General features: G+C 40.7%; 1 protein-coding gene across 3 annotated transcripts in view; it reads right to left on the minus strand.

Annotated features, from left to right (window-relative positions):
* The window catches only part of Zfat (zinc finger and AT-hook domain containing), a 204,933-nt gene that overhangs the window by 37,685 nt on the left and 145,528 nt on the right, over nt 1-21,720 (minus strand). For all 3 annotated transcript variants that reach the window (XM_074069270.1, XM_074069271.1, XM_074069269.1), the window contains exons 12-13: nt 18,940-19,078; nt 6,911-7,029 (exon numbers count right to left, since the gene is read on the minus strand). In XM_074069270.1, the coding sequence (XP_073925371.1) occupies nt 6,911-7,029; nt 18,940-19,078 (258 nt within the window). The remainder of the gene's footprint in view (nt 1-6,910; nt 7,030-18,939; nt 19,079-21,720) is intronic.

Below are 21,720 nucleotides of genomic sequence, written 5' to 3' on the forward strand. Positions count from 1 at the left end.
ATAATGATCTCTTTCTAGAAGGGCATACAACCAAAACTGTAAGGTAAGAGGCATGAATATCTCAAATGAAGAACAAAAAGCAGAACTTCAGACAAAGTTTATAGGAGCCAAAGTTGTGCTCTAGAAGTACTCATCAGTAGCTGACATAGAGGCTCAGAGTAGCATGTGATCATTTATAGCTCATTTAGTTATCTCCATATTAGAAACAAATATCGGGTAAATGAAGAAACTAATGAAAAGAAGAACATTTCCTTTTAAAGGAAATGTTTAATTTCCACTTAAAAAGTATTAGTCAACACTGGACTAAAGCAAATGCCTTAGTCTGCGAAAAGACAGGTTGTACACCAAGTGGCCCCTGTAATTCTGAGGAAGCAATTAATCATCATTTTCAGGAAGGACAGTGCTCTTTGCAAGGAACTCCTGGGAGGCAGGTGACAGCCCAAACTCCTAGAATAGGCAGGCTGCTTGTTTTATGACAGGTGACCACCCCATGCCTTGCTTCCTGGCTGCTCTACTGTCTCACTTACGGAGTCAGGTATATGTCTCTTATTGACTATTTTTGTTGGGGTCATGGTTTGACTTCAGGTGCTGGAATTTGCTAGAAGTGAGGCATTCAGAGGACAAGGACATTACTGCACGTATTTACAAAAATACCCACTGACCAAGACAGATTGGGTTTTACATAATGAATTGTCCAGTGTCTAGCTCATTAGCAAACACCAAACTCTTGCAGCAGGAGCTTGAAATAGGAGATGAATTGCGTGCCAGAGACGGATGGCACTGTGAACCTGAGGACCACATCATCACCACAACTATGGAGGGCTTCGCTGGGGTTGGATACAGAGCCTTGGACTTCACACAGTGCTTCTCTTATTTTGCACAGTGCCTTCTGATTTTACACAGGTCAAGAAGTTTGTAGATGACAGAAACGGGTTCAAAATCTGTCAGTCCATTTTTTTAATTTTGTAAAAAAATCCCAATACACACAAAAGCAGAAATATGGGAAAAATAAACTTCCATGCACCTGTCATCCAAATGAACAATTATCAACTCCTGGCTAGTCATTTTTTGTCTGTGGCCCCACACTCTTCACACCCAGTCTTGAATTATTTTGAAGCAAATTAAAAACTAATCATTTCCTCTATAAATATTTTAGGATGTATCTCTAAAAGATAAAATTATTTCAAAATATAACTACAATACCATTGTCACACTCAAAAAACTTAACAATAAGTCCATAATATCATCAAATACTTAGGCAACGTTTGAATTTCCTCAATGATCTCATTTTTCTAAACAGTCTGATCAAATCCAAGCTAAGTAAGGTTCACATATTAGAAATGATGGATATGTCTCCTAAGACTTTAAAAACCCATCTACTCTTCCTGGCTGCTTCCCCCTTTGCAGATTATTTCTTGAAGAAAGCAGGCATTTACCTGATGGAACTTCCAACCATCAGACTTAAGTATCCTTTTCAGCAAGAATGCTTCATGAGTTACACCTGTGCTTTCTGCAGGAGACACCCTTGTGGGCTTGCCTCTGTTAGCAGTGACTGGGGATTATCTATGACATCATTAAAAGGTTACAAAATGGTGATATTCTAAAAGAAAATCTCCCCTTGTTGAATGTTTGGTTGTGCTCACACTGCGTGATTTTGTTGTTTTATTTTGTAAGGTAGGATGACTGCTTGGTGCTTGGCCTTTGTTAATAGTTTTCAAAATAAAGAGCTGAACCCCTTGCATCCTACAGAGGTAACTGAGTTCTTTTCCAAGTTGCTTTATAAACTTATGAAGGCAAACATATTTTATGGGTTTCACTGTAGATAATAAACACTAACAATGGCACCAGCATAACAGCATCATCCCTACCACCACCAACAGCGTAAGTGAAAACAGTGAAATGTTTTGACTCTTTTTGCACTTAGGTTACATCCCCTTAGGAAGATACAATCAAATTACTATTTAAAGTCTTTTGAAATAGTCCCTCTCTGTGTTGATATGCTATCGACTTGACAGACAGAATCACTTATTTAATTTAGTCTCAATGTTTAGGACTTGCTTTTTTAGTTCAATTTTGTTTTCATTATTATGTAAAATATTTCTATGATATCTGAGTGAAATCCACACAACAGGATGTGTTAAGAGAAAATTAGTACCCCACCTTGTCTTTTCCATCTTGTTCTCCCTTCCCTACACATAAGACCTACCTTTTATATTTTTTTGAGTACTTTACTTTGAAATAATTATAGACTTACAGCAGAGTCCTCTAAATCTTCTCCTAGCCTCTCCTAATGCCAGCATCATATCTGATCACTGGAACAGCACCACATCAAAAATCAAGAACTGATACTGGTGCATGACTATTGACTACACTATAGGTTTCATCTAGACCCCATCAGGTTTTTCATTAGTGTCATCTTTCTGTCCTAGGATTCAAGCATAGATCTGAGGGTGTCTCCCTAGTGACAAGTCTCCAGGTGACAGCTCCCAGACTTCCCTTGTCTTCCATAATTTTGACACTTTTATGGAGAATGATTCAGGTATTTAGCCATTTGTATTACTTGGACATGTCTGATGGTTTCTCACAATTAGACCAAGATTGAGGAATTTTGTGAAGAGCCCTTTTCAGGACATCAGTAAAGTGCTACACAGTGTCAATACATTTTCCTACTGATTATACCAATCTTCATCCCATGGATAAGGTACTGTCTTTGGGCTCTACTGTAAGATAATACTTTTCCCTTTTTAATTAATAAATATTTGGATAGGGATTTTTTGATACAACGAAAACACTCTTTTTCTCCTCAAACTTCTACCTATTAGTTTAAGCATTCACCAATAGAACCCACCTGCTGTGATTGTTCCTATTTTCCCTCATTCCTTCTAGGTTCTCATTACTCTTCTCCTGAGAGGAAGAACATATTCTCTCTCTTTCTCTCTCGCATATATATCACATATATCAGAAAAACTTGTGAAAATTTTACTCTGAGTCATAAAATAATACCATCATTATCAATTTTCTTACTCGAATTGTTCTATCTTTGGTCCTTGGGACCTTTGTCATGTTGCCTAGTTTCCTTTTGACATACATATTCCCTTTTATGTGTCTTTTTCCCCCCATCTGTCTGTCTGGTGCTTATTACTACTTCTAATACTAATGATGCTCCAAGATCATTTTGTATTAAGCCTCAGCCCTGGGATCAACTATTTTTCCAGGGGACTGTAATTCCCTTTATCAGAGAATGATGTTAGAGACCAAGCTCTGGGTATCAGGGTGTTCATTGCTACTGGAGTGTCACTGCTTCCAGGCACAAAAAGCTGGGGATCATGTGCATGTATACTAACTGTCTGCAACACAGACAAGTGGGCCACAAGTACTTCATTCAGATTTTGCTTATACACAGTGAAATATATTGGTGATGAGACCCAAGTCTAAACTTGGGTGTATGTTTCATATATACCTAATATACACAGGCTAAGGATATTTTATGCAATGTTTTTAGCATGCCTGTGTTTTGACTGTGACATTTCAAATACAACCATGTGGACCAATTTGCCACTTGTGGGATCATATGGGTGCTCAAAAAGTTTCAGATTTGGGAGCATTTTAGATTTTTTTTTCAGATTAGAGATGCTCCACCTGCAGGTAACTTAAAAAAAAAAACCTGTAGACAATTTTTTTTTAAAAATTCAAAAACATGAATTCCTAGAGATACCTCTAACTTTAATTTGCTACCCAGGCCTCCATCAGATGATGCCTTATGCTTAGTGTAACTTTCCACAAATGAAAACATGGCTCTGATTATTGACAATGTGCTCACATCTCTATGTAATCATAACACACACAGTAAACAGCTCAAGAGATAATAACTACTGTGAGAAACCCTTCACTGAGCAGATCACGGCACTCATGTACAGCTCTTTGTCTTTGACTTTATGTATCCAGCAAAATGCCATTTTTCACAGTTATGTAAATCAGCTACTTTCTTCCCATTCTCTTCATTCATTCATTCATTCATTCAGCTGTGATGCAGGCAGACTCATGTAGCCCATATGTTTTTTAAAAATGGTTTAAATTTATCCTTTACCTTAAAAAAATACTAACAAAACATACATGCACACTTTTCTTCATCTCACTTTTTTCACTTAACAAAATACCCTGGAGATCACTCGAAAGAACTATCCAGGGATATCCTCTTCCTTGTCACAGCTGTGGGATTCTCCACTGTGGAGCTGTTTCATGATGCAATCATCCCATCTCTTATGGATGGACACTGTGCTCTTTCTAGCCATGTACTGTGATCAACAGAGCACTGCAATGAACACTCTTATACAGATAACTTCACTCATTTTCGCCAGCACTGTTTTGCATAGTTTTCTAACAGTGGAATGGCTCAGTTAATGTATACAGATATGCCTATGTCATTTTGCTAGTCACAACTGTCCCCTTCATTGGGATAGAGATTATCTCCCCACAGCCTCTCCAGAAGAGACGATGTCAAACTTCTGGATTCTTGTCAATCTAGTAAGTGAGAAATTCTCTCAGTCTAGTTTTAATTACGTGTGAGGATGGTCATGTTCTAGACATTCAAGGTATTTGAATTTCTTTTTCCATGAATCTTATTTTCTGCCCATTTTTCCCTAATGGATTGTTGATCTTTCTCATCAATATATTCAGAGGCCTTTTATAGAGTAATGATTATTTTCTGGTGATATGAGTGAATATTTTTTATCATTTATCTTTTTGTTTAGAGTTCTTTTCCAAAAGGCACTTTAAATTTTTTCGAGTCAATTATTTTCAATCTTTCCCTTGTTGAATATGACTTAAATTAGGAAAATTCTCCATATATAACCTCTCATTGTATACATGAGAGAGTCACTCGTGATTTCTTCTAGTATTCATAAAATATCACTGTCTTTACATTTAAATTGCTGATCCTTTTGAAATTTATCTAATATAAGTTACATAAAGCAAAGTCAATTTTATCTTTCTCTATGTGGCTATTTAGCTACCCTACTTCATTTGCTCAACAACCCACGTTCCTCCTATCAACATGAGACTAATTTCACATGTCAATGGGTCGTCTCTGATTTTTGTTTCCTATTCCATTAGACTTCTGTTCATTCACAAACACCACACTGCCTTGGTTATAGAAGTTTGTTTTAATATCTGGAAAGGTTCTCCTCTCACTGTGAGTTTTCCAGCTATTCATAATTCTTCCTATAAATCAATTTAAGAAATCAACTTGATCAGTTCCAGCAAAAAAAAAGTCATGTTTATTTTGGTCACATTATGCTGACAAATTATCTTATTAATTACCTTTAGGAGTATTAACATCTTTATGTAACATGTGATGAGTGCCTGTCCATTTGTTCAACTCCAACTTTATGTCTCTTTCAGGAGTGTTTTGTGGTTTTCCATATTTACATTTTAGATTTTTCTTATTAGGTTTATGCCTATGTTTATTTGATATTTGTTTGCTTGTTTCCTATAATAAATATTGTCTTTGTTTCTATACTATCTGACTTAATGTATATGCATGTATCTACTTTTATACACACATATATGTGCATATTTATTAAGGTTGCTAACCTTTTTATTAGCATACATGAATTGTGTAAATGAGGTCTATTGTGATATTTACATTCATGCATATAGATACAGATTTTTTAATTTGCTGCATATTGTTTGAATGAATGCATATTCATTCTTTTGGATTTCCCCAAAATACAAACCTATCACGTGTAAATAGAGATAATTTTTATTTCTTCAATTCCAGTTGTGTCTCTATTTACCCTGTCTTTTCTAGCCACACTGGCTAATGCCCCCTAGAAGAACTCCCTCCAGTATTGCTCAATGATGTAGGACATGGCTTTTGGGTTAAGACACATACATTTTTGTCATTTTAAGGATGTATCGATGTATATCGATGTACACATTCAATTTTGCTAAATGCTTTTTCTGCATCTATGAAGATGGTCATTTCATTTCTCTCCCTAGGTCTATTATTGTGAAGGGCTACATTAACATATTCCCCTACTGAGCCACATTCCTCTGCATTCTGGAATAATCCCCACATTGTCACAATGAATTATTATTTTCACATGTTGTGGATTCTGCTTCAAAGCCCTTACTCCTAACCACTCCTAATCCTGGAATCACTAGGATCTGTGAAGTTCTTATACTAAAAGGGAGTGATTTTGACTGCCAGGGAACAATGAACATTGGCAGTGTCTGAAGATAGTTTTGATTGTCTCCATGTGGGCTAGAGGGAAGGGGTGATGCTGCTAGTATCTAGTGGGAAGAAGCCAAAAATGCAGCTAAATACCTTATAAGGGACAGCACAGCTCTCCATAACAAAGAATATCCAGATCAAAATATCAGAAACCCTGCTTTAGGAAATTGCCAATAGTGCATGGCAGAATACCAGTGTTTGAAAAAAGGGCAGGCTGCTATCTTAGTGATGACTGGTTTCAACTCTTCAGGGGAAAAACAAAGGTGAGAGCAGTAAGCCTTCATGTGGGGAGAGTCAGGTCTGAAATCAGGAAATGGGACTCTTCCCAATTCTGTCAGAGAGGAGGGCAACAACCCCTTGCCTTCCATTTTTCTGTCAGATGTCCATTTTTCTGTCTACCTGAAACTGTATTTGTAAATAGGAAAAGCAAAATTGCCAATGTGGTCAATGCAAACATTCACAGAAGAGTCTAAATTCAACTCAGAATAAGAATTTACGTGTGTGGCCTATATCACACCCAGCTGTGCCCCAAGATAAGATCTGAAATGTTTTAGAAGGTTCCCAACCAGCAAATCCAATGCTCTGTGGGTTTGCAGTCCGTGCCCAGTACTTGGACTTGCTGGTTTGTCATGTGTGCTTAGAAATGTCAAGATCAATACCATATTCTAAAGTTACCTCCCACTTGGGGTCTCCATCAATTTCCACCACCTTCAAGCCATGTTTATTCTTCAGGTGCCTGTTGAACTCCCATTTGGTGCCATACACAAAGCTGCAAACAGGACACTTCAAACCACCTGCAAGCACAGACGGTAAAAAGAAGTGTTCATCACACATAAAAATGACACATCCCTCCTTTTATCCAACTGTCTCAAATCAGAGATGTGCATTCTTTTGTCTCCAGCACTTATATTCAATCCCAGCTTACCCTACTATTGGAACACAATAGCAACAGTGTTAACAGTTTCCAGGGCAGAGATTTTAAAACAATACACTTTTCTCATTTAATGAATATGTCTTTGCAGAGAGTCTAATACCTTCTTGATATTTTATATGCCAGAAAGAAATAAAGTTAAGTAACATAATTCCCTTGGCTGAGTGGGTAAGGGGCTAAAATTCTTTTATTTTTCACTTGTAAATCCACAAATAATTTAGAGAAAAAATAACTGAAGGGCAGTGGCTGCTTTTCTTGATCTCCTTTGTTCTGAAACACTAAAAACCAGGAGCCAGATTCTTAGTCTCCTTCATATCAGAAGCTAAGTCACTGGTTAAATTCCCCTGAGAATCTACAGTAAAGAACAAATTAAAAAGCTGGTCACATCCTGAAGTGTCACTATTTATTGAACTGATTTAATTTGACCATGTTCCAGGAAGTAGTTGGATGCTTTAATTAGGGGAATGCAAAACTCAAGGTAAAAAACAAAAACTAAGAGTTGCAGAAAAGACTATCTTTTCTATCAGAAACAGCAGCTACGCTGGAGACAGGACAATAATCTTTCTGACTAGAAGGCACAAACTCTATCCCTGGGAGGCCACCTGAGCCCTGGTGTCAGGCCTGCAGTCTATACCATGGGGTGCTCATCAAAGTGCCCCTCATGGCTTTCTGGAGCTCAGAGACTGCCTGATTCTAGCAGTTTACTCCCAGTGGTGAGGTGCTGGGCTGTATCCTTCCCTACTACACATCTAGTTCTGCTTACGTTTTCTTTACTTGGACACAGGTACTTCTTTCCATTCCCATCCTTTCACTGTATCCTGAGATCTCAGAACCTTAGGCAACAGAACTCCAACATTCACCTCAGACCAAGCCCTATGCTTTCCACTCTCCAGGTTCTTAACTTCATCATACTAATTCCAATTCATGTTAACTTTTTAGATATTCTAAGATACTTTAATTTCAAGAATTTTGGCTGTTTTTTTTCATTGTGAGGATTAATAATCTAGCCACATTAAATCTCAGTTGCTGTGATTTTTTTTTTTCGTCTGAGTAATTCAATATGCATTTCCCCAGAACCATGACCTTCTCCCAGACAACCTAGTTTGGTTTATGGAAGTCAAGACATTTAACATTGATACTCCATACTGTCTACTTCACACTGCCATCGTGCTAGTGCTTGCTTGCCTTGCACTACCATTCTCAGTGCTTGGCACGAGCTCCAGTCTTCATCCTCTCCAATTATCTCTGCTTCCTCTCCAAATCAACACTCCAGAACCCAAACCTTCCAGCCTGGATTTGCAGAGCCCTCACATCTTTAGCACTTCTCTTTCTACCAAACTTGTGTGTTAATACACAGTCCAGAATCGACACAACTCCAGCCTTCCCGCTCAGATCTCAGCATGTAATAGAAGAAATAAAAAGAACCTGCTGGCTAATAAACTGTAGTTAAACAATAGATAGTTTAAGCTGTGAATGCACACACAATGACAGAAATATTTTAAAAGCTCCTCAGTCTTCCAAACTCCCCCTAGGTTTAGCATTATTCCATCAATCCCCCTCCTTTGTTTCCAACTAATGTGGCCAGGCCTCTTGCTTGCCTCAATCATACCCTAGCCTGTGACCTCCAGGCTGGGTGCCTACTTTTCACCAGACTCCTCCTCCTGCCCTTATGAACAAGGGTGTGTCCTGGGCTCAATAATTCCTAGGGAACCGTATTATCCATATCTGATGACAATCCTGCATGTAGCTCCAGCCGAAACTTCTGGCCTCAACTCTACCTCAGATGAGGCTCAGATGCCCCCCCCACCCTCATGAGGTCCAAACAGAACTGTCTGCTCCCAGTACCTCCTGCAGTCTTCCTGGTTCTGGTCAATGTGGTCTTTTGCACTGATGGGAACAACTAATCGGCTCCTCACTGGCCTCCTGGCAGCTGCTGTTTGTCTTCCACTGCTGGTCTGCTGGCACCCAGCACACAGAAGGGTCTTTCAATTGTAAACCAAACCATATGTCCACAGGTGAGAAACACCAATGAATTTCTGGTTCCTCACCAAGACCTGAGAGCCCTTCGACTTTGTCCCTGCCTCCTTCTGACCTGTGTTCATTCCTCTCTCCTTCATTCTCTCTTTCTTGGATTTCTGCATGGCCCAAACTCATTCCCTTCATGGAACACCTGCTGTGCCTCCTGTTTTAGAAGCTCTTCCTCTAAGACCTGCAGTTGACCTTCTGCTCCTCACTAGGGTCTCAACTCAAGCCTCACTCTTCACAAAGCCCTTCCCTGACACTCCTGGCCAAGGGAGCCACCTGATCCACAGAGCCATCAGAAATGTTCATGGATTTCCTACATAGATATCATCATAATTATCAGTCTGAAATTGTATCATTTCTTTTTCCTATACATCTTTATTGTCTATTCATCCTTCTAAGATGGCACCTCCATGAGGGCAGGGACCTCAGGGGCTTTGTCTGATGTATTTGCTGCTCGAGTCCTAGCACCTGACATCAGAATGGTCTTCAAGCAATGGGTCTTGACTCCCTGACTCTGGGTCTCAGCATGTCCTCTTTTTCGTTTAGATGTTTCACAAACCATTCCTTAGCTCTCTTCTCTATTTTTGTCTCTTCCTTCTAAACTCATTTTTTTCCTTAGCCACTTAATATGTCCAGTCATATAGAATGGCAAATAAAACAAACAAACAAAAAAACAGAAAACAAACACCAAAGCTACTGTGTTACAGCTCTGTCTTTCCCCTTTTTTGTACAGACACAGTGTTGTGATGAAGACTTATTTTCAAGGACCACAAGCAGTGGACATTGCAGCTTCTTCTAAGATGGACAACAGGGAAGAGAAGCAAACAGAGGTGGACTGGTTTCATTAAATGTTCTTCTGAATCCTTTAAAGTTTACTCCATGGGACAGTAATTATGCCATTCAAAACATTACTGATTACAAATCTAAATGAGAAAAATAATATGAAGTTATCACCTCCGTATCTTTCTTTGTCACTTAGGTATGTGGTTCTCTGGAGTGAACTTTCTTGCATTCTCTCGTTCTCCTGACCTAACTGGGGGTGACGGGAAATGCAGAAAGGACCAAGGATAGACAAACATGCATAAAGTTGGGGCCAGGTGTGCTGGGCACTCGGATGGAGACGCACAACAGCCTTGTTGCATTTTTACTTCTCTTCTCTTCACTCTGCTTCTTTTCTCTATTCTTTAAAACCTTACTTCTAAAGTCTTCTTTAATGTTCTTTAAAGTCTCTTTCCTTAGACTCACACTGTTCCATGTTTTCTCTTAGCTTTTCTTTAGTATAATCTCTCTTAAAGTCTTTGCCCTCAGGCTTGCACTGTCCCATGTTCTCTCTTTAGCTTTCTTAAAGTCTCAGTGCTCAGACTCTCAGACAAACAACAGCTGCACCTAAAAACTCCATTAGCATAACTCTTACAGTCTCGGTCCTCCAACTTACACTGTCCCATGTTCTCTTTAGCTTTTCTTTAGCTTAGCTTTTCTAAAGCCTATGTATAAAGTTCTCGGTGCAGAGTTGTTCTGGTGGAGATACACAACAGCCAGCATCAGTGGCAGCCAATCAAACTCCCCCATCAAAAAACCACAGGGCTTCCTTCAGGGAGTCTTTTATATCCAGTGGTAAACGAGGATGTGGAGCAACAGTTCTCAGGGAGGGGTGTGACACTGTAACAAGAGAAACCTGCTTTCCTACTTCTCTGAACATAAACAACTTAGGAAAAGCAGCTGTGCTACATTTTGCACTCTTCTGCCGCTGGGGCCATGCCCAACTCAGCCTGCTGATTATTGGGCACAGCTGTGCTTATGTCAAGTTCTCATAGGCTTCTCATAACCCACTCCCCAAAGATCTCAACCAGGGGTAATTTTCCTTCTAGGCAAAGACACTGGGCAATGTCTAGAGAAACTTTACATGATCTCTGCTGCTGGGGTTTCTGCTAGCATCTAGCAGGGAGAGGCCACAGAAGCATGCTAAACAGCCTACATCGGACACCCCACAACAAAGAACGATCTCTCCCCAAGGGTCAGTACTCCACAGTTGAGAAGCCCTCCTCCTGCTTTCTGCACCCAGTGCCTCTCCTGACACTGCACACCTCCAGATCCACCAGCCTTCTCAGTTGTTACTCCAGTGATGTTGTCTGTTTTACTCCTGGATTTACCACCATCAATAATAGCAACACACATCTTTCATACCTCAAGCACAACGTGTGCTTGCTTCTCAACAGCTCAGTGATACAGGCATGATTACCTCATTTTACACAAAGGCTTGGGACAGTGAAGTAATGTTTCTGAGGTCACATGGCAAAAACTAAAAACTGAATCCAGCCTGTCTAACTCCAGGGCTCACATCTTAGGCCATGCGGGGATCAGGGTAACTGCTGTTAATTTTCTGTAAACAAAATATATTCTTTTAGGGCTCCTGAAACACCCCTTGTTTACCTACCAAGCATCCTTCTGTACCAAGCATACCTGTACCAGCTCCCCACCCTTTGTTTGGGGTCCTAAAGCTTCACAAACTCCCTGACCTTTCCATATCCATGGTGTACATGACAAGTGAATTCCAAAAGTGTCCCATTTCTTCAACACCTTTGTGACCTGCACAAATCACTGAGATGCTTATATTTAGGCAGCAAAAGAGCTAAGTTTATCACTGAGTCTATTTCAGGATGTGGTACTTATTTATTGCTCATTGGGCCCCTAAGGAGGAAGCAGAAGAATTATGTCCTGATACTGAGGTTGTCTGGACAAATTGTAAAAGAATCAGATAATCTCATGGGGATGCATCACACAACTTAATCATCTTCCAGATGCAGCTGTGATGTAATTCATCCCTGAACCAGTTCCACATCAGTAGAATCTATACAAAGCACTGTCCTATAATTGGAATTTCCCATCTATCAGCCAAAGTGTAGCTGATTCTACAAACAGTCATTAGCAGAGCCAGTAACCAACTCAAAGGCCAACAGTGCATCCCCTCACACCTTCAGCTCATCACTCTGCATCCCCTGACTCTGGAAATGTTTAAGAGAGCACAACAGCCCCAAGAGAGAGGAGAGGAAGAGACAGGTGGCTCCTCCCATCAGCAGGAAGACTGGCAGAACATTCTACTGAAAAAGGCAGCTTAAATGAATGCTTATTTTCTAAGACTCAAACACACTGTGCTTCATTCAGATAAGATGGAACGGGCTTGCTCTTTCTTGATCAGAGGATATCTAAACTTATATTTTTAACCTCCATTATTACCAGTTACTAATTACTTAACATGCTGTTTTTCCAATACTCATCTTTGAAAAAGCTGCCAGGTATGAGGACCTCCAGTTCTGCCTTTGCCTAGACTGGCTCTGCTTCTCTTGAAAGAGTCAACATATAGAATGACCAATAGCAAAGTACCTGAGGTCAAACAGAGGCTTTGGGATAAAATTAAGGACTCCTTCTGGAGTGCTCTTTAATGGAAACTAATTTAGAGAGCAAAACATCCTTACATTATGTTTAAATTAAACTCAATATGATAATGCCCCTGCTAATTAAAACTCCAACCTTTGTCATAGTGACTTTAATTAAAGAATAACAAATAAAAATATGTAATCTAGACTGAATGTATAACTAAGCCAATTAATTGAAATCAAAGCTAAGAGAAATTAATTTCTCTTTTAATTTATTAAATACTTAGCAGTATACAGTAAAGGCCAACAGAAGACATGGGGGCTTTTCTCACAGCATTGATATTAAGTGCAAACCCTAAAAACTGTAAACCCCTAAACAAAAATTTTCTCACTCAGAGTGACCAACTAGAAAAAAGCTAAGAATTTTGGTAGCAATTTAGAAACCTGATCATGGCATCTCTATGGAATACAATATGCTCTAAAAAATTTTCAGGCATTTAAAACACTTCCCCTCCTTTGTAGTGCCTAACATTATGGAGAATTCAATTTCATGTTCAATAATGTAAGTCCAGGAATGGCATCGAACACTGGGCAGGTCAGTCAGAAGGCCAGATCTGGCATGTGCTCATATAATCTAAATCAACTTCCATATACTCTTGGGTGTGAGGCTTCTCCTCTGCTAAGATAAAAATGCTGACACTCATAGCCTTAAGGAAGCCACAGAATGCATTAGGCAGAACACTGGGTCTCCTAAAGATCTTAATGAACATCCTAATTCTTGGACCATGTTTATAGCCTTACACTGGAAAGAAACTTTCCAGAAATGACTGAACTAAGGGTCCTATGGGGGGTGGGGAACTATTCTGGTTCATTTAGTGGGCCTAATGTAATCACAAGGATCCTTATAAGAGGAACGAAGGAGAGACAGTCATGAGGATGTGATGGTACAAAGACTCCACAGGCCATTCCTGACCTTGAAAATGGAAGAAGAGGCCATAAGCCAAGGGATGCGGTGGCCTCTAGAAGCTGGGAAAGCTATGAAAACAGTCTCTACAAAGAACACAGATTTGTTAGTACCTTAGTTTTAGCTTGGTGAGACTTATTTTTGATCCTGACCTTCAGAACGGTAAGATAATAAATTTGTGTTATTTTAAGCCATTTGTTACAGCAGCCATAAGGAAACTGACACATGTACTCAGAGGTAACTGGAGCAAAAGCAGCTTAATTATCAATGGAAAGTAGATACAGAATAGTTGTAGTTGATAAGATTAACAAGTGAAATACAGAGTAGGACTTTGTTGACATTTTCACTTCCTTTTATCTCTTAACTTGGTGCCTGCCCGAGGGCCCAGGCAGACCCCAGCTCAGAACAGGGAAGGGGAATGCATTAAGGGCAGGAATCACGTGGAAATCACACACATGATTATAGAGGTCTCCTAACGATATGGCACACTGTTAGATAATAGCTGGCCAGGGGACCCAGGGACATCTGAATCCTGTGTCAAACCCCAGCCCCTCTTCCCATGGGATTCTTCAGAAACAGTGTAGGGAAAACACATAAGAGGAAAATCAAATGCATTTTATCCTTAGCCAGATTGATAGTTGAAGCTTATTGAGGAACACCTGGGAAACAGAGCTTAAGTAAGGTCTGCATCTCCCCATCTCCCACATGTACTCCCCCAAATATTGGGATCTGAGACTCTTGGGTTATCCACAAGGGAAGGACTGAAAACAAAAGAGGTCCCATAGTCAGCCATGGTGAATTAGAAACTGAGTCAAAGGAAAGCAAAGATAAGAGAAAGTAAATGGCATCCCAAGTGTGTGACCTTTCAACACATTGCCATATGGCCACCAGCAAGTGCAACCCAATCCATATGCTGGAATATGACCAGACTGCTTCCTCTCCCACCTCTTTTTCTTTCTCCTCCCCCACTTTTTCAAATGGAAACTTCCACAAACTTCACAGATGAAGTGCAAATGATAAGTCACCAGGCACTGAATCAGGAGGCTGGGCTTGACTTGGCCCCTTACTCACTCTGTGCCTGGGAGTCGATAATTAGCCCTCTGTCCATTTCCTTATGTTAAAACAGGCATACTCATTCCATCCTCACAGGACCACTGCATGGGATACGGTAATATACAAAATAATAACCAGTAACAAGGCAAACACCACATCTTTGGAAGCACTGACCAATAATTTATTGGCTATGGACCCCAATAAAAACAATTTTAAAATAAAAAATTCTGAAAAGTACATTTGTAAATTTGGGTTACCTAACAGTTTCTGGGTTTTCTGCTATTTGCCCTGAGCCTAGTACAAACCACTAAGATATATGTGTACTTGCAAGGCTCGTTATGTGCATATTTACATTCTTTTAATATAGTAGTTCAGAACAGCATAGAGACTTCAGCAGATGCCAAAACTGAAGCTCTTCTTGACATGCCTCATTGCATTGCTTCTCTTACCTTAATTGTTTATCCTCACCTCAGTGACTCCCTAAAAACTGGGGCCTCAGAGAAGGCTCAGTCACTGTGAAAACAGCTGACCTCCTTCCTGTCAGCAACCTGACTTGGGCAAAAGGGATTAACTTTTGGCCATACCATCAGAACAAGGAGACTTAGAAGGAGCTGCCTCATCCTTGTCCCCAACGTAGGCAGTAATAACAATAAATGCCACCATAGATTGCCTTGTTTGACACTGAGTTCCAGTGGCTAGAGTGATCCTGGTCATACTGCTGAAGCTCAAGAATTAAGTGCTTAAAGAAGAAATAAATGGACAAACAAACTAAGTTTGAGCCATTTATCAAGCGTTTATTACATGTCAGGCACTCACTGAAAACCTCAGAGAATAACATCTAATCTTTTCCATCACTTTTGAGGTTGATATTAATCCTCTTCTGAAGAGGCATGAGAAATGGGATTAAGAGAAGGTAGATACCTGGTCCAAGGGCCAATAGTAGGCAGAGACCTCACTCCTTGTCTCACTCTTATCCCTGTGTTCATTTCAATAACCCAAAGAAACTTTAGAGAGTGCTTTGAGGCCACTGGAAAGTGACCAGTTTGCTAAGCCCCATGTTTACCTCACTATTTGCTCTTGGAGTGAGGAAAGGTTCCATAAAGCTTGGCATCAAAGCACCTTATACTTCTCACTGAAGCAATCCAACTAAGTCTTCCTTAAACAGCATGAATGTGCATTTGTGAGGGAGAATGCATCAAATCCATATTAATGAATAAGAAAAAGCTGAGGGGAATCTGCCTTCAAAGTATCAGATGCACATAAAACATAAGCTGGGATAAAACCTTTACATAGTTCTCAGGACAAGTCTAATTACCAGAAGGTATTAGAGTTCTATGTGAAGTGGTGTATCCTGGAGGAGCCCAGTTGAGAGACCTGGCAATGCCTTCCCTGTGCCCTTGGGATCAGAGGTACACCAGAACTGGCTTATATCAGCTCACTAGTCAAATGCACACACAACATCTCAACTTTTAAGCTGGCAGCTTAAACTTGGCCACAACGGCAGTATTTGTACCACAGTGATTGGCAAATGCTGTATATCAGGTTCTCCCACCCTGCCCCAGGAGAGGTAGTCCTTAAACGTTTCCTAGCATACTAGTGGGTGATGTCTGAGCAGTGGCCATTCCCTGCGAAGTTCAGATGTACATTCCAACAACCCAAACCCTTGGGAAAGACCATATACTGTTCCTCAGAAACCTACACAAAACAAATGTCTGAGCTGGGAAAACCTCAGCCCCTTCTAAGCCTCTGTTTAACCTCTATGACAGCATTATGCATTCATGCCCTTCCCAGAATCCCTGTGGCAAGGTAGGCATGAGAATCTTCCCACAATTAATGACCTTATGGATACCACAGTGTGACACTCACTATTTAATCATAGCTGACAGACAAGAAATTCCTCTCCTTTGTTTAAGGAATCTATAACTTCATTTTGAAAAAAAAGAACACATTTTATCTGTGCCTTTTTATTATATTACTTTAGCACATCTTCCTCTACATTTTTAAAAGAAATTACAAAGTCTCAAAGATATTTTGTGGGGAGAAGAAGAAAACAAATCAAGCTGGGATGGAGAAAATTACATAAAATTAATTTAGAGATGAAAAATTCCAGTGGTACCAAACAATCCAGCATTTCCAAACAATTTAATCCAGTTTCTCATTCTCCCACCATTCTCCTCCCCTCTCCCAGATATAAGAACAGTGTGAGCTTTGTGTTCTGAGATTATTAATCTGAGTTCAGACTCAATCAACTGTTTGATTTCAGAGACTGTTCTCCCAACAAAGCACAATGAAGCAATTCTCTTAGAGTCAAGATACATTCAGGTGTCTCTTCCATACGTCCTTTGACGTGAGTGAGGAGGATGGATATATATGAAAGAAGACAACTAACACACCCCTTCAAAGATTAAATTATAAGACCTAGATCCTGTCAGGAAATGCCAATTGATTACAGAAAGTCTTAGAAAGTCAACAGAAAACTTAGGGCATGAAACAGTTCAACCTCAGCACAGTTTTTGCAAGGCAGTGATGAAAGTCTAGAAGCACAGAGCAATGATAGTATCATCAATCAGATGCACAAGTCTGTCCCACCAGCCATAGTAAATGTCTATTTCCTGCCAATCCAATCCAAGAGTATGAAGGATGTGAAAACGAAGATCAGCCAGATGGTGACTCGAGGCAATCCATTCTCTCCTCTGTGGATTCCTAGACACAAGGCTCATCAAAAATAATGCAATGGGGGTGAAGATATAGCTCAATTGTAGGGTGCTTGCCTAGCATGTGGGAGGCCCTGGGATTGATCCCCAGTATGAGGCCAGGGGGAAGCAATGGCCCCAGAAGTTTCAGATATTTTCAGAAAAATATACAGAGCTAGGAATGAAATTGTCTCATATGCCAGATGCTGGAGTGCTCTCTCATTGCATCCTCTCCACCTCTGGTAGATGGACATTCTAAGCTTCATTTTTTATAGGTGAAGGGCCTAAGGAGGAGAGGCTAGGTAACTTGCCTAAGACAGCACTGCTACAGAGGAAGAATGTGGATTCAAGCCAGGGTCCTTGCTCCCAGATCCACACACTGCTGCTACAGAAAAGGAAAGGCATGAACTCTCCGTCACTTCAGATGGATGGCTATAAATTGATCCTGAGACTTCTAAACTGCTCATCTATTTCCAAACTCCAGCTCTGTCACCAAAAGTGCTGAAGGTACAGTCAGTTCATTTGTTTTACATTAAGATGCATTGCATGCCTACTGCAGTAAGTGAAACTTCACGCCAACTCAGAAACTCTGCATGTACCCAGCTGCAGCAGAACTCACAATCCCACATCTCTGTTTACCAGCTAAAACTCTTCAGCTTCAAATAGTCACAGGACTTAGGAAGGAGAACAAGGAACACACCACATGCTGCAATCACTTTTAGTTCAACTACCAGAGTGTGGATATAAATATGACAGCACTTCTCTGTACGGCAACAGCATGTGAACTAAATCCCCTCTCAAGCTGGGGATATGTAATTATGTTGTGAAAAAAAGCAAAAAAAAAAAAAATCCCCCAAAACAAAAACAAAACACTCAAACTTTCCAAAACTATCAAAGGTTTTCATCAATTCTCATTAGTTAAAATGTTTTAAAATATTTGCACTTTTCAGGATGAATAAGCAATCTGGGTACTCTGGGTACGCAATAAATATTTTAGGTAACCCCCAAAAGGGTTCATGGATAAATATGTTTGTGACAGCATCAGTTATAATTTCAAAAAGAAAAAGAATTCTAGAAATACCATAATGGTCAATAACAGAACTGTTAAATAAAGTTCTTTCATTCAAAACTGTATTAGAAAAAGCCCTTAGAAGTTTGTTAGGAAGACATTAGACTAAAGAAAAACAAAATGTTCCTGTCAATCAATGCTGAATAAAGAAAGAAACCACAAACTTTATTTTATGCACATAAAGTGTGTGGAGGAAGAGAAAAGTAATACTGACAGAACACTGTTGGGGAGTAGCAGAATTTGTGGGTAAATTTTTACTGCTGTAATTTTAGATTTCCATTAAGGTTGTTACAATATTAACTGGGCAGTAAGTGTTGCTGATTAACAGTAATGAGGTGGGCTGGAAACATGGCTCAAGTGGAAGAGTACCTGCCTAGGAAGTGTGAGCCCCTCAGTTCAAACCCAGTACTTCTCCCCCATGCGGCCCAAAAACCAGTAATGAGGAGGACGGTGATGACAGACAATAGTGATGAGGAGGAACTAAAATGAACTGTCCATTCACAGATTAAAACTGAACCATAGAAGCCAGCAGCTCTTTTCCTTAGGTCTGGCCCCCGAACTACAGGGCAGGGCCCTGTAGCTGGTTCCCACCTACCTTGTTGGATAAGCGCTTCAGCCACCAGTTCTCCACTGCCCACGTTGGCATACTCCTCGTTGGGGTGCTTCCTGTTATAATGCCGCTTCAGCGAGCCAGAGATGTTGCAGGAGTAATGACAATGAGCACAGCGGAAAGGCTGAGGGACAAAGAGAAAGGAAAGGTGAGCCCAGGCAAACAGAGAAGCATGACTTCTGCAAGTAACGCTCTCGTGACTTTGCTCACCTAGTGAGCATCTGACACCCAGAAGCCTGTGATGACTAGAACCTGTCACTTCTGTGATGCCAGTGGAAAACTGCTGGCCTCAGGAATGACAGTCCTGCTTCTTCAGCAACCCACCAAATGACCAGGACATGGTGTCCCAGGCATAGGAATTGTCTACCAAACGAGTGTGCTCTTGCTATTTCATATCTTTTCCTTTTTTGCTCACCCCAAAGCCTACAGTTCTTGTTCAAGAAGATAACCCAAAAAGCAATATATTAATTTATCATTTTTAAATAAATGCTATTAAAAGTAGCTTCCATTACAATCAACTCCCTGATATTTTTGCTTCTTTAGCTAAATGACTTCCTCTGCAGCATTTACTGCCAGCACCTGCATACAGTGTCAGCCATCGATGAGGTCCACCTAGCAAAATCTGCTTCCAATCCCCACCTAAGCAAGATGAGGCACTTTTAGGATATGGACACAAATGGGTCCACAGCCTTGTCTGCTCTCTTGCACACTGCTTCTGAGGACTAAAAAACTAGGAGGGGGAAGCAGTGTCCATCAGGCCCGGTGAGACGTGGGCATCGGTTGGGTGACAGATGTGCACCTCAATCACTGTCATATCAGTTATCCCTGTCAGGAAGACATCAACTGTCCCCCGAGCCCATAGTACACAGCTCTGACAGAGTGCTACAGAAATCCCTATTTTTGCATTCAGGCACATGTAACAACAGCAGTTTCCTGGCCTAGCAGGAACTAAGGAAGAGCACAGGGCACCCTTCGATAGTCCCAGCATTCTAGCCACAGGGCACGTTCAACTGCACAGTTGGTCCTGACTAGCAATGAAACCTAGATGAGTCACAAAACTCTGAGCTTTGATCTTCTCATGAGGGAAACTGGGAGGATAAAACCCACCTTTTAAGGTTCTGGTGAGAATTAAACAATACAATGTAAAGTGACATCTAAGATGTGTTATCAAGGGATTCTTCCTGTTTTTATTAGCAATTTTACCACAATCGTTGCATGTCTGGGAGCTGATATTCCATTATGTCTTTTAAGACACCTTGACTTCCTGACTGCTCAATTCATCAATCTTTCCACCACTAGTATGCAGAAGAGCTTCACAGCAACAGCGATGTCTGAATGTGCACCAGCAAATAGGGAAATGTCCTCTCTCCTTCAATCCCTCATTATCCTCTTGAAATTGCTTCTTCCTTTAATGTGTGCTCCAGTCTTCCCATTGAGAATGAGCAGAGACAGACAGATAGAAAGAAGAGAGGGAGGAAAGGAAAAAAAAAACAAAGAAACCTTTTGCCTACGTCCTCACGCTCCTTCCTTCTAGTTGTTTAACCACCTGACCTCTTGAAAAGCAGTTGTACCCAGGGTCTACGTTCCTTCCCCTCCCTCTTCAAGCTCTGAGATCTCCAAGGCAAACAGTCTCAAGGTTCAGCCAGTGCTCTCTTCTCAGACCTCATGCCCCCAGGCATCAGCTGCCCTGCTATTGCTAGGTTGTGTTGCCTGAACTCTGGATTTTCTGACTAAATCTGCTTCATAGGACTGATACTTGGGGCTGGCTCTCTCCAAGGTTCTGTCCTTCTGCCATGGTCCCCTTATTGTTTCCATGCTGTTCATCAGTCACACTGCATCTGCCAGTCCAGTGTGAACTCTCCTGACCCACAGGTAAGAATGTCAACTGCCTTCCAGGCATCTCCACAGGGATGCTCTGTAGGTACCTCTAACACAAGTTCAGATTCATGTCTTTTCTGCAAAATCAGCTAATCGCTCAGAGGCAGAAGGCTGACGATCACCCTGGGCTTCTCCTTCTCTTCAGCAACTCAACCACTTACCAGGTCTTGTGCAGTCATCTTGGAACCCTCTCTAGAATCTGCCCCTGCCCTTCTCTCCCTATCACTACAGCACAGAGAAAGGCAATGTCTCACCTTACAAATGAAATGCTGCCACCCCCAGGAGGGCTGTTCTCAGAGGGAAAAACATGGAGCAGTTAGTTGGGTGGCTCAACCTGCTTTTTAGCATGCTGTGGGAACACCCTACATCAGGGCCACACTTGGGACATAGGATGCTCTGTGCTGCTCTGTACAATGCTACATTCCTACAATTAGTCCTATACATAACAGAGTCTTGGTAGTCAGGTTCACAAACGTTTATTAAACAAAAGGACTTGAAACAAAGGCAAAATTAGTCAGGATTTCTCATCTATCAATTGAGCAGAGAATAAAAGGTCTAAAATTCCAATACAGGATTATTGCAAAGTTAAAAGCTAAACCATTTTCAAATGCCTTCATCTCTAAATAAGCAAATATATGAGGTTATTATTTTTGGAATGTTAGCATTTGCACAGAAATCAAAACAAGAAACTGGAAATATCAGACTGTCCACATGGAGCAATCAGCAGACATCGGGGCGGAAAGAGAAGGGACAATTATGCCAAGAAATGGTTCTGCAAACCTAACTTCAGACTCGCTGCAGAGCCAGCCCCATCCTTGAGGCAAAGGAGATAAACTGTCTCATGAGTTTCAGCACCTTTTATTCCCATGCCCCTCTTTGGCAAAATTG

This window comes from Castor canadensis, chromosome 3 (assembly GCF_047511655.1).
Source record: "Castor canadensis chromosome 3, mCasCan1.hap1v2, whole genome shotgun sequence".
Taxonomy (NCBI): Eukaryota; Metazoa; Chordata; class Mammalia; order Rodentia; family Castoridae; genus Castor; species Castor canadensis.